This window comes from Rhincodon typus, chromosome 8 (genome assembly GCF_021869965.1).
Source record: "Rhincodon typus isolate 14 chromosome 8, sRhiTyp1.1, whole genome shotgun sequence".
In the NCBI taxonomy this organism is placed as follows: Eukaryota; Metazoa; Chordata; class Chondrichthyes; order Orectolobiformes; family Rhincodontidae; genus Rhincodon; species Rhincodon typus.
Genome location: NC_063339.1, coordinates 4,883,487 through 4,897,044, shown reverse-complemented (window position 1 = coordinate 4,897,044; position 13,558 = coordinate 4,883,487). Strand labels below are relative to the sequence as shown.

At 39.8% G+C, this 13,558-nt stretch overlaps 1 protein-coding gene across 6 annotated transcripts in view; it reads right to left on the bottom strand.

Annotated features, from left to right (window-relative positions):
• LOC109910719 (calmin) overlaps positions 1 to 13,558 on the bottom strand; it is a 107,138-nt gene that overhangs the window by 17,732 nt on the left and 75,848 nt on the right. For 5 of the 6 annotated variants that reach the window (XM_048600245.1, XM_048600240.1, XM_048600241.1 and 2 more), the window contains 5 exons: positions 12,139 to 12,326; positions 6,631 to 6,824; positions 5,461 to 5,543; positions 2,365 to 3,747; positions 281 to 432 (listed from right to left, as the gene is read on the bottom strand). In XM_048600245.1, the coding sequence (XP_048456202.1) occupies positions 281 to 432; positions 2,365 to 3,747; positions 5,461 to 5,543; positions 6,631 to 6,824; positions 12,139 to 12,326 (2,000 nt within the window). The remainder of the gene's footprint in view (positions 1 to 280; positions 433 to 2,364; positions 3,748 to 5,460; positions 5,544 to 6,630; positions 6,825 to 12,138; positions 12,327 to 13,558) is intronic. The other variant, XM_048600244.1, reaches the window with a different exon arrangement.

The window sequence follows — 13,558 nt, the reverse complement described above, 5'->3', positions numbered from 1 at the left end:
CTGTTTTATGGCTTGCAATTTTATTTGGAAAAGAGTTAATGATGATCTTCTGGTCACTTAGTCCAATTGCTCCTTTTTGTCCCAATGTCAATTTATGTCTTATTTAGCTTCCATGAAACTTGAGATTTCTGGAGAAATTTTACTACATTAAATATTCTATATTAAATACAAGTTGTTGTCCTGGTTGCTGATTGTACATTAGAAGCAAAAGTCTACGGAAAAGTTAACTGCTAAATAAGAAGAGGAGAAGGGCAAAAAGTCAGATAGAAATAGAAATCACCATGAAATCACAGAACTTTGCAGGACAGTGTGTTGCCCATCTTTGGTATCAGTTGGCTGTTCTGGACCACCACCATAACTCTCCACATCTTCTCCTGTCTCTTTCAGACCCATTTGACTTGGCAGCAAATACAAAAGCTGGTTGTCTAATGCCTGGAAAGGATAGAAAAATCAGCCTAACTATGACAGCTCTAGACAACACAACTCAAAAATCTTCCAAAAACATATGCATTGCTGATTTTTATTTAAACTGCTTTCTACTTTCAAATCAAAATTTGCTTCTAATCTTCATCTATGTCTTTTTCCATACAGTTTCTGTTTTTCAGAAAGACTCATCACCAATCGCTGTTCCAATCATACTGATGTTGACAATATCATGTTGACAATGTCGAGTTTGACAATTTGGCCAAATAAGCAGACCTTTAGCAGACGAATTTCGATGTAGAGAAATGTGAGGTAATGCAATTTGGGAGAAAACACATTGAGAGAGAAAATACAGGCTCAAATGGTACAACTTTGATGGTATCACAGGAGCAGAATAACCTTGAGGTTTACGAGCATAATTCTCTAAAGGTGGCCAGGCAAGTTGCAACAGTTGTTAAGAAAGCTTATAGGATCCTTCAGTTTACAAGCAAAGTATGAAGGCAAGGAAGTGATGCTACAACTCTACAAATCATTGGTTAGACCAAATTTGGAGTATTGTGTTCAGTTCTGAGCCCTTTATTTAAGGAAGCATGTTAAAGCCTGGGGAGAGAGTAAAAGAAATTCACTACAATGATACCAGGAATGAGAGATTTTAGATACAAGGAAAGATACCAGGAAGGAAAACTGGCCTAAGCTTTTCTGCTTCAAGGAGATTAAGAGGCGACTTTATGGAGGTGTTCAAAATTATGAACCACTTTGACTGGGTAAAGAAGGATATTCTGTTTCCATTTGTTGATATTTCGGTAATTAGGGTTTACAATTTCAAGATTGTCAGCAAGAGAGCTATGAGTGAGATGAGGGGAAACTTTTTTACTCACAAAGTTGTTAGGATTTGGAGTGTGCTGCCCAGGAGAGTGGTGAGGCAGATTCCATAGATGGTTTCAAAAGAGATCTGGGTATATATTTGAAAGTGATGAATTTAGAGGACTAGGGAGAAAAGGCTAGAGAATGGGACTAACTAGCTAGCTCTTTCTAGAGACGGTACAGACATGAAGCGCTCAATGGCTTCCTATTGTACTGTAAAATTCTGTTATCCTGAAATTCTGAATTAAACTAAAAAAAATAATTTATGGCATTTTAAAACAGTTTGGTCTGATTAGTTGTCAATTTAAAAACAGTCGGCAGTTTTCATTGCTAAAATCTCTCAAATATCTAGTAAAAGACAACTGGATTTTGCTGTCCAAAGGTCTAGGCAGTCCTCCAGTAATTCATCCAAGTAACCGTTATTTTTATTATCTATTTAGAATATTTCTCCTTTATTCTCTAGTTTATATTTAAGGATACAGGGATGGTTAGATCAATTGATATTTCATAGGAATGAGTAACAATACCAGTGCTCACTGTTCTTCTACATTGCTATTCCAGATTAGCTGTGCAGTTAAGCTGGTATGTTTTGCAACATAAATGTACCACTAAACTCCACAAGTTTGACTTTTACCTGTTCTTTTAATTGGCTTTGCAGTCTACTCAGTTATACAAAAGACCAGGAAGACAATTTTGTTGCTACTGAGTGACATTTGTAGACCAGACTCAGCAGGATGGTAAATTTCCAATCTCTAAAATTACCTTAAGTGGACAAGTTGGATTTTCACAACGGTCAGACTGTTTGAAGAGATTGGAAACTTTCCACTTTTATCTCTAGAATTATAGCAAAACAGAATTCGAATTCTCAGACTGCCATTGGGAATTTGAACCAAATGAATTCTGAAACTCCATGGTCAACTATGACTAGCAACTAACAACAGAACGTTAAGAGTTTGAATTGTAAGCAAATGAGGCCTCGAAAATATTGCAGTAATCTGCACGAGAGTAGGAAGGCTTTACAAAACATTATACTGGACCTCTCAATTCAGGGTGTCAAATGTAATGAACGTTTGTTACCTTTGGACCCAGACTGTTTTCCTCTTGATCCTTTTCATGATCTCTTTTGGACATCTGAAGATCTCCATTCTTTGTCACTGAAGATTTACCTTCCAAAAATTGTTCATTAATAGCTTCCAAGTTAGGCTGTTCTGGCAATTTATTAAAAGGGTTCACAATGCTTTCATTGGTGGTGGTGCTAGGCATTGCTACTGGCAGAAACTGAGACAACTCAGTTCCTTGACAAGAAGAAAATGACTGAGCAATCTTACCAGGTTCAGCATGGTTAGAGTTGCTCGAGCTGTCAATCTGATCAGGGTCAGGGGTGCACAATGTTTTTTCAGAGAATGTTGGACTAAGTTCCTGCAATGAAAATGAACCACTGAGCTCAGAGCAAGATTGGTAAGCTTCATCAGGCAGTGGTGACAGGTCTTTCTGAAAATCTGGGACAAGTTCCTTTTGAGGACTGCCAGTGACTGAAAAAGCTTCAAGTACCTTAGATACTGGTACTTCATAATGAGGATAGTACACAAGATTAAGTGGAATTACAGACACTTTTTCATCACCCACAAGTGCATTATCTATTACTGAAGGCAATAGCTCATTCTGTTCAGGAGATGGTTTCTCATCAGTCTGTGTACATGATTCTGAAACTTTACGTATCTGAGCAGGCATACTAGCATTAGATTGAATGTCCATATGGTATAAAGAAACACACTGATCTTGTGGACTTTTGAGATTTTCATCCAATCTATTAGATGAGTATGTGATTTCCAAGAAGGTGTCACTTTGATTTTCTGAAGAAGATTCAGGTGTTTCAACTCTGGACCCAGCTTTCAACACATTATTTGCTGCAATTGGTGAATGAGAATCATAAGGGACGGGAGAGGAAGGTTTCTTCTCCAGCAATGTTTTCTCACCAGTTGAAGACTTTCTTTTCAATGGATGTAACAGGACATAAATCTCCTCTACCATGTCAGTGGCATTGTTGTCAGAAGCAGGTTGTAGGAGTACATTGTGCAGATCAGAAGATGACAATTGACTATCTCGATGTAAGGACGTACTTGATTTATCAATATTGGAAACATCAATCATGTCATTGGTAACCATGTCTGTTTCATCAGAACTACTGCCCTGATTAACAAAAGAATTATCGTTTTCTTTACATAATGGCTGATTGTCATTCACCACGACAGTTTGTGGAGATAATTTCTCATCTTTCAGGTGGGAGGATATAAAGACTGTAGGGTCCTGTAGGGGAGGTGAAACATTATCTGAATCATGATGTTCATTTCCAACGGGTATGTTATTGGAATCTTGTGCACTAAGATCTGAGGACATGGCTGCAAAGCTGTTTTGAGAGTCCTCAAATGGAGATTCATCGGCATATTCTGCAGTATCATTCTGTCAGCAAAAGAAAAGTAACGATTAGATATAATAACCCGGCTTAAATATTAATGTGAATTAGGAACTAGAGTAGGGTTCATATTATATATATAATATTTCATGACATGACTAAACCCTAATTTCCATCATTTGTAGAAAGCAACTTTTTTTCATTGGCAGGTAAAGGAAAAAAAATTGCTGTACATCTGCTCTCATAGACCTCTCAGTGACTGGTTTCAGCACCAATGGCCACCACCCTTACATCTGGCCAGGTATTGGAAAGAAGAAAATGCGTTGGTGATCTGATCAGTATTTTTTACAGAATTTTATTTTGATGGGATTTTCTCTTAGACTTAAGTGTGACAACAAGCCTAATAGAGGATGGGGCATGCTCAGAGCAGCAGGATGCATTTTCTCAAGAGATTATATTCTTCTCAGCTAATTACATATACACAAGAAAGTAAATGCCAAATTTTGTAGGCTGGAAGCTCTGAAACCTGCAGGGACCTTCTGGGCTCCAAAGTCTGGATGCCATATTTAAGAGGCAAACCAGCAGCATCACTCATTTGTAGAAGTTCATGCACCAACACATCAGTGACCTTTCAGAATCAGCTGGGATAACATACACATCTAATAGCTTTTCACCAAAAGCTAGCATGTGACAAGAACACAAATTATGGCCTTTTGAGTTCAGGCTCACTGCCCGTCCCAGTCAGGTTTGCTGACATCATTTAGTGTTGCTGTTTCACTCCAGCAGACTTATTGACCCAATCAGGCTTCACCCCTAACACTGTAAGGTTTTGATAGCAACAAGTTACCCTGCAGGTAACTGAGACTTCTAATGAGCTGATTAATATAGAGAGGTTTCACTGCTAACACTACAAATTTGGACAAACCTTGGTTGTGAACAAGCCAAGTAATTGAAGAAGTCTGTACTCAGTGGTGTTTAGAGGAAGAAGTCTACCATAACACCATAAGATAGAGGAGCAGAATTAGGCCATTCAGCCCATCGAGTCTGCTCCACTATTAGATCATGGCTGACATGTTTCTCAATCATGCTCCTGCCTGCACCCCATAACCTTTAATTCCCTTACTAATCAAGAACCAAGAATGTATCTATCGCTATCTTAAGGACACTCAATGACTTGGTCTCCACAGCCCTCTGCAGCAATGATTCCACAGATTCACCACCTCTAGCTGAAGAAATTGCTCCTCACTCAGATCTAAGAGGTCCTCTCTTCACCAAGGCTGTGACCTAGGTCCTAGTCACTCCTACTCATGAAAACATCTTCTCCATGAGCATGATTTTTTTTTCCCCCCCACAGAGGGTGATACGTGCCTAGAACACACTGCCCATGGGAGGTGGTAGAAGCAGATACATCATCAAAATTTAACAGGCATTTAGATAGACACGTGAATAGGCAGGGGAGAGGGGGATATGGATCATGCAGACAGATGCCATTAGTTTAGAATGGCATCAAGGGTGGTGCAGACGTGGTAGGCTGAAGGGCCTGTTCCTGTATTTTCCTGTACTATTCTACATTCTAACACGCCACAATGACAAAAAATGTGGAGAACCACACCAACAAGGTAATATATACTCCTTTTCATTTTTATTATACCTGCACAATGAATGCTGGACCAAAGTCATTCAATTAACAGTGATTGGCAGATGAAAAACAGCTAAATGTAGCTCACTGTAGGTCAGACAGTAACAGACAAATCTCATACCTCATCGATGTCAGGGAAATGCTCCAAAAACTGCGATACATAAGTGGTGATGGACTGTTCTTCTGGACGTTCAACATCGACATCTGCAGAGAAAGGAAAATTGTCACTACGTTGTTATTGTTTTGCTCTGATAATGTTCAGGGGGAGGGCAAAAAGGCATAGATTGTGGTGACTATTTCCAAAATTAGGAAGGGAAATGAACTTGAGTAAAAGATTTGGACAGGAAGTCAGTTAAGATGATGGTTATGCATGGCTGTCATGTGAATGGAACTGACAAGAGCCTAATGGATGTCACAGCATTGTGGCCTGTCTATGGCATTTGGCCACACTACAGACTATTCTTTAGGACAGGCATGAAGCAGTGAGGGAGGAGTGGGGGTGGAGAGGTGGCAAGACCAATCTAGTGGTGCTTATTTATACTTTTGTAGAGCCTGGAGAATCAGACTCCTTCAAGTTCCATAAAAATAATTCTGGAAATATTTTGTGACGATCTTCCTTTTGAAAGTCCTCTAAAGCTTCCTAACGATTGTGATTCTTCTCAGAATCACTGATGAAATAAGACAAGATGTATTGTTATAATTTTGTACCTGAATTTTGAGTATGGGGTTGCACACCAGCCAAGAACCTAGATCTGATAGCAAACCTCTTTGAGGCAGACAGGCTCCTCACACATTAAAAAATCCTGCTTTATTATAGTAAATAGTGAACATTTTGCAACAACAGGGCAGCTAAAATGCCCACCTATGAGTTTCAACTGCTGGCCACCTGTTTTTCTGTAAATGGACAGCCTGTGAATTGCAATTCTCCCCTGTTACATCCAAGATAATTGAGGCTATTGGTTTACATTAATTTACAATGTTTCCCCACTTTAACTCATATTCTTAAATGAGTATATGCAAATCACTTTTATTGTACCATGGTTAAAATTTAACAGTAAAAAAAAAAAAAATCTAAACAGTGCACAATACAATGTCTGACCACATCATTAGCAAGCATCGGAGCAAAGTACAATTGGAAACGTCACTTGGTTCAACAAGAGAATGGAATAAAAGGACCCTCAAATGGAACAATGTAGAGTGAGCATTATCTGGCAATTGACCTGGTCTTCAAGTGTTTTTTGGACTAAGTACAGAGAAAGCATAATTCATTGTGGAAAGAATTCTGCCATACCTTCAGGTTCTAGTAGTGGTGGGATGTTGAGATTGACGTGCGCTATTTTGAATGCATCTTCAAGATTGACCCTGTTTGGTCTCTCCAAAGCTTTTCTCATGTCCACTAAGTTCGGGTCGATTGCTTTGATGAGAGCTAGGAATGCAATGCCACTCCTCCAACTGGTACTAAAGTCCTGAATGGCTACGCCATACCTGTATAATGATAAAGTTCACGGTATTGACAGTTTTATAATCATACATGCAGCACAATGCCATCCCTGCAAATCAATCCTTACCACATCTCAACAACAGGGAAGTGTAGTAAGGTATTTGATTCTTGGGTGTGTTAGGGTGACACGGTGGCACAGTGGTTAGCACTGCTGCCTCACAGCGCCAGGGACCTGGGTTCGATTCCAGCCTCGGGCGACTGTCTGTGTGGAGTTTGCACATTCTCCCCGTGTCTGCGTGGGTTTCCTCCGGGTGCTCCGGTTTCCTCCCACAGTCCAAAGATGTGCAGGTTAGGTGGATTGGCCATGCTAAATTGCCCGTAGTGTTCACGGGGGTAGAGGGTGTATGTTAGGTGGGTCATAGGGGAATGGATCTGGGTGGGATGCTCTGAGGTTCGGTGTGGACTTGTTGGGCCGAAGGGCCTGTTTCCACACTGTAGGGATTCTAATTCAAATTCAACCGTGGTGTTTTGAATCAGAAAATGTGCAGGTGTCATAGGTTTTGCTCAATTGACAGACACACTGGTACATAAGAATTGAATTGCAGAATTGTTACTGTGTGGATGGAGTCTATTTGTACCATTACGTCCTCATTGCTCTCTAAATCAGCATTGTCTTTGTACCAATCCCTGCCTTTACCCATTATTCATTGTTTCTATTCAATTAATCATGTAATGCCCTCATAAATGCCTCAATTGAACTAGCCTCCATTAAACTTCTAGGTGTGAAACATTTCTTTGTGAAAATGTTCTCTCTCGTTGTGTCTCCCTGCCTCGCACCTCACCCCCCCCCGCCTTACCTCCCAAGTTTATGCTATTCTATCACATGTAGTATGATCTTAGAATGATTGCGTGATTCATGATAAATAATCTCTAAACTGATCACAAACTTTTTCGAATGCCTTGAAATCTCTCCTCAGGACAAATGTTTAACATTTGTTTAAAAGCTTTTAGCAATTACATCTAATGATGACATTTCACCAGACATTTGGGACCCATCTCACAATGACAGCATTGTCAACAGTGGCACTCCTTCTCCCACACTGAAGGGTTCAAGCTGCTTGAAAAAAGTGCGTATTGCTCACAAGGGGGGAGAAAAATCTCCATAGCCTGGAAAGCTTTTGGGTTCAGTTCACAGAAATCCTACTTGAAGTTAGATGCAAAAAATAATTCATCCTTGAGAAGAGAAAGGAGTTGATGCAGAAAAGTTAAGAAATAAGTTACCTCCATGAAAAGGTTTTAATTGAATATTCCAGATCAGAACTGTGTGGTTAGAACCATGATACATGTAATTTAAAGCTGAAAAAGTCTAAGCCCTGCTGTATGACTAATCAAGAAAAAGGCTATCAAACTCTCAAGACTGGGAATTCAAAGTAACAATTATATTAAATCTCTGCAACAGGATCTTCAACTTCCTGTCCCGCAGACTGCAATCAGTAAGGATAGATGACAACACCTCCTCCACAATAATCCTCAACATCAGTGCTCCAGAAGGCTGTGTACTCAGCCCCTTATTATATTCCTTATATACTCATGACTGTGCGGGTAAATTCAGCTCTAACTCCATTTAGAAATACATTGATGACACCACCGTAGTGGGTCGGATCTCAAACAATGACCGAGACAGAGTATAGGAGTGAGATAAACAGCTTAGTGACACAGTATAAAGACAACAATCTCTCCCTCACTAAAACGGAATAGATGCAAACGTCACTAAGACAACAGAGCTAGTCATCGACTTCAAGAAATGGAATGGAATGGAGAACACGCCCCATCTGTATCAATGGTGCTCAGGTGGAGGTGGTCGAGAGCTTCAAGTTCCTAGGAGTAAATATCACCAATCTATCCTGGTCCATCCATGTCGACGCTAGAGTCAAGAAAGCATACCAGCACCTCTACTTCCTCAAAGCTTTGGAAATTTGGCATGTCCATAAAGACTCAATTTTTCTAGATGTAGCATGGAAAGCATCCAATCCAGATACATCACAGCTTGGTATGACAACTGCTCTGCCCAAGACTGCGAGAAATTACAGGTAGTTGCACACGCAGCCCAGTCCATCATGAAAACCAGCTGTCCTTCCATTGACTCCATCTACACTTCCTGCTGCCTTGGGAAAGCAGTCAACATAGTCAAAGAACCCCTCCCATCCCAGTAATACCCTCTTCTGCCCTCTTCAATCGGCAGTAGATACAAAAGTTTGAAAACGCGTATCAATAAATTTAAGAACAGCTCCTTTCCTGCTGTTATCAGACTAATGAATGGACCGCTCATATTAGAGTTGATCTTTCTCTGTACCTTCTCTGTAGCTGTACCACTGTATTCTGCATTCTGTTCTATTACCCTGATGTTCTAATACAAGGTATGATTTGACTGGTTAGCAAGCAAAACAATACTCATCACTATATCTCGGTACACATGTCAATAATAAATCAAATCAATTACCTATAGACAAGGTGAAGAAGAACTTACCTGTGTTGGGATAGAGGGAGCTGTACTTTCATAGCATGTTTTGAAATCTTCCACATTGTATTATATGTGAGTAGCTTCATTTATTCTAGTTTAACTTCATTTCTACTGCATAATGAAATTCTGCTTTATTGTGAAACTTCAAATCTGCAGCATTGCGTTTCAGTGAAAAATCACTTTGTTAAATAGAAACAAAATCAATGATCTATTAAGCCAGATTTTATTCAGTAATCTGATTTGTCCAGTACAGGACATGCTATAATGCATGCTTCGTTATTGCGAACTGGCTGTAATGTGATTGATGAACAGTGGACGCTGTTTGTATAACGTGAACTTTCTGCTGTACAAGTAAAGCGATTTTTTACAGAGATTTCCCTATAATGCGATTTTAAAAGGCAATTTTCTATAATGCGAGGTCACATAATGCAACTATCTCAAGGAGAACTACCTGTAATGCCATCAGCTGGATCACACAAGTCTTAAGAATCTGTACAAGATGATGAGAGGCATAGATAGAGTGGATAGCCAGAGACTTTTTCCCAGGGCAGAAAGGACTATTACGAGGGGGCATAATTTTAAAGGTGATTGGAGGAAGGTACAAGGGAGATGTCAGAGGTAAGTTCTTTCCATGGAGAGTGGTGGGTGCGTGGAATGCGCTGCCAGCTGTGGTGGTGATGGAGTCAGACACATTAGGGACATTTAAGCGACTCTTGGATAGGTACATGGATGATAGTAAAATGAAGGGTATGCAGGTTAGTTTTGATCTTGGAATAGGATAATAGGTCGGCACAACATTCTGGGCCGAAGGCGTGTGCTGTACTGTTCTATGTTCCATGTTCCATGTTCTAATGTGAATAGATCTACAATTACAATAACATAACGGTATAACATGTTGATGGTAAAATATTTTGTTCTCAGAAGGTCATGAAAGGATAGGTGCCAAGTACAGAATGAAAATCATTCTTTTCTTTCTACAGTGATTTTAAAGTAACAAAAATCTCCTTTGGCACTTAAAAGGTGGAATAACTATTTCAATGGCACCTTTCACAACATACAAGAACATTGACCCTACAACCTAACCCTCCATTGAGATCATGGCTGAACTGTAATATAACTCCATACAGATCTGGTTATCACTTCATTTCTTTAGTATTAATCTGAGATTTAATATTAAAAATTGGCTTTAGTTCTAGCATCAATTACAATTTGTAAAAGAGAATTCCAAACTTCTGCCACTTTTTGCATGTATAGGACATTGGTGAGGCCTCTTCTAGAATACTGCGTCCAGTTCTGGTCGCCCAGTTACAGGAAGGATATTATTAAGCTGGAGATGGTTCAGAAGAGATTTACCAGGATGTTACCAGGTATGGAAGGTTTGAGTTGTAAAGAAAGGCTGGACAGGCTGGGACTTTTTTTCACTGGAGTGTAGGAAGTTGAGAGGTAACCTTTTGGAAGTTTATAAAAATAATGAGAGGTATAGACAGAGTTAATGGTAGTTGTCTTTTCCCTTGGATGGAGTATTTCAAGACTAGAGGGCACATTTTTAAGGTGAGAGGGGAGAGACTTTAAAAAGACATGAGGGGCAAATTTTTTTTACACAGAGGATGGTTCACGTGTGGAATGAACTTCCTGAGGATGTGATGGATGTGGGTACTATTACAACATTTAAAAGACATTTGGAGAAGTACATGAATAGGAAAGATTTGGAGGGATATGGGCCAGGAGCAGGCAGGTAGGACTCGTTCAGTTTGGGATTATGTTCAGCCTGGACTGGTTGAACCAAAAGGTCTGTTTCCGTGCTGTATGACTATGAAAAAGTGTTCCCTAATTTAGCTTTTAAATGTCTGGTTTCTAGTTTTAGACTGTGCCATGGCCTGGCTCTAGTCCTCCCAACCAATGGAAATAGTTTCTGTCTATGTAATCTGCTCCCTTAGTATCTCAAAATTTCAAAAATAATCACCCCATAGCCTTCTAAATTTCAGGAATGTAACCCTAGGTGTTATCTTCCCACAGAATTTAGTCCATACTGTCATGTCATCATTCTAGTATATCTAAATGTAAAAATCAACATCCCTTTAGTTCCAAGGTGCTTCACAGCCAAATAGGTTTTTTAGAAGTGTTGTACTGTAGTAATTTGCTGTTTTGGAGAGCTATGTGCAATGAGATAATATTACATATTCTCTACTTAGGTGTTTGTTGAGGGACGGATGTTGATGAGTGTAATGGTATCGTTATCACCTCCATGGGTAGAAGGAGCCTTGATTTGCCATCTCATTCAAAAGAAAGCACGGAGTAAGCCCTCCCTTAAAAACTGTATGTTTTTATTATTCATTCATGGGATGTGGGTGTTACTGGCTATGTCTGCATTAATTGAACATCCCTAATTACTCAAGAGGTGATGGTGGTCAGCTGCTCCCTAGAAATGGCTATAATCCTACGAGTGTAGTTACACCCTATGTGGAAGTGAGTTCCAACATTATGACCCAAGTGAAGAAATGTTGATTATAGTCTCTGGTATGGGCTTGTATTTATGACCTTGTGATATACAGCAACAATCAGGCCATTCTCAAGTAGCCCAAATCCTTCAGTGCAGGAGAGGGAACACTAACATTATTTGCTGAGCGCAGTACTAACTGAGCCATGGCTTACCTGATAATAATGTAGTGGATTCCAAGGAGGAAAGTGGCCAATTGCATGGCCAGCAGTAGATTATGGGGAGGCTTTTATAGGTGCGGGAAAGAGAAGAAAAGGAGTAGGAGAGTTCCAGACTGCAAGGGCAACATGAATGAAGGTTCTGCTGTAAACAGAGCAAAGGGCATGAAGTTGAAACCTACTTTGTGATTCTCCTCTGCACCCAGCTGAGGAGAACTTTAATGACCCTCCTCTGATCCTTGTATGGAGCTGAAGGGGCTGTTTCCTTAGGAGTGCAGTGTAATGTCAGGTCATTATCACTTCCACTGTGCAAGGAAGACAAACTTGATGTGGGAGAGAAGATCTTCAGGTGTCCTGTCGCTTCCTTTATCTGTGGTTAAAGGAACAAAAATATTTGTCAAAATACTGCAAAACATAATACAACGGGGCGCTATTTTAATGCTGAATACCTGGTTAAAAACTAGTCAGGTGGACAGATAAAAATCACCCATGATCTACAGCTTAAATCCACAGTTCTGATTTTAATCTGCTCTTATATATAGGCAAGGCGGATATCTGCTTGAATACTTTTTAAATACCCATGTTAGGCAAGAAGAATTTCAATGGAATATCAGATTCAATTGTTTGTTTATTCACTGTTGGATGATGGCTGTCAGCAGGTTTGGATTAGGGAGGAGCAAGATCAGATAGGATTTCCACTCCTGATGGCAAGTGTTTCTTGAAAAGACACAGGGCGAAGGATTGGCCCCAGCCTTTCAACTATCACAGAGTCACTGACTGACTGAAGAGGCTCACATCCGAATTATGAGGTAACGTATTGGAATACAAATTGGCATCTGTGAAGATATATCCCAACACATGATGCTTCCAGAATAGCACGGAAACTGGCGAGATAAACATGTATTCAATCCAGTGTGGTGGCAGCAGTTGGTGATAAGGGGAGGGGGACAGTCTTCACTTCCAAATAGCCTAGAGTCAGACTTTGTAGTACCAGAAAGCTGATGATCCATCTACACTCACAATTTTAAATGTTTAGATATTACCATATTAGATTAGATATCACCATAGCAGTACTGGGTAACATATGGAAGTCAGGGAAAAGAAAAAGAGAGAGACAGAGACAGAAAGAGAGATTTTACAAATTCTTTCTACTTTTATATTCTATATAAATGACTTGGATGAAGGGATGGAAGATATGGGCAGCAAGTTTGTTGTTGATACAAAAATTGGTAGGAAAGTAAATTGTTTAAAGACCATGTCTTTGTATTTTTGTACTTTTTAAAACCATGGGCTGAAATGAGAAGAACTATTGTGAAAACCAAAAATGTACAAGGATGCCTGCATGTTTTGCAAATAAAGGAATTTCTCTGTTTCTGTACCTGTGGAGCAGATGAACTGGAGCCAAGAAGTTGTTTACAAATGAAACTGATTGGTTTGTGGACTAGGGGCAAATTATCATTGACAAAAAGCTTTGGCTTGTCAAAAACAAGATGATTGGTTGTCAGAGATAACAAGGTGCAGAGCTGGATGAACACAGCAGGCCAAGCAGCATCAGAGGAGCAGGAAGGCTGATGTTTCGCGCCTAGACCCTTCTTCAGAAAA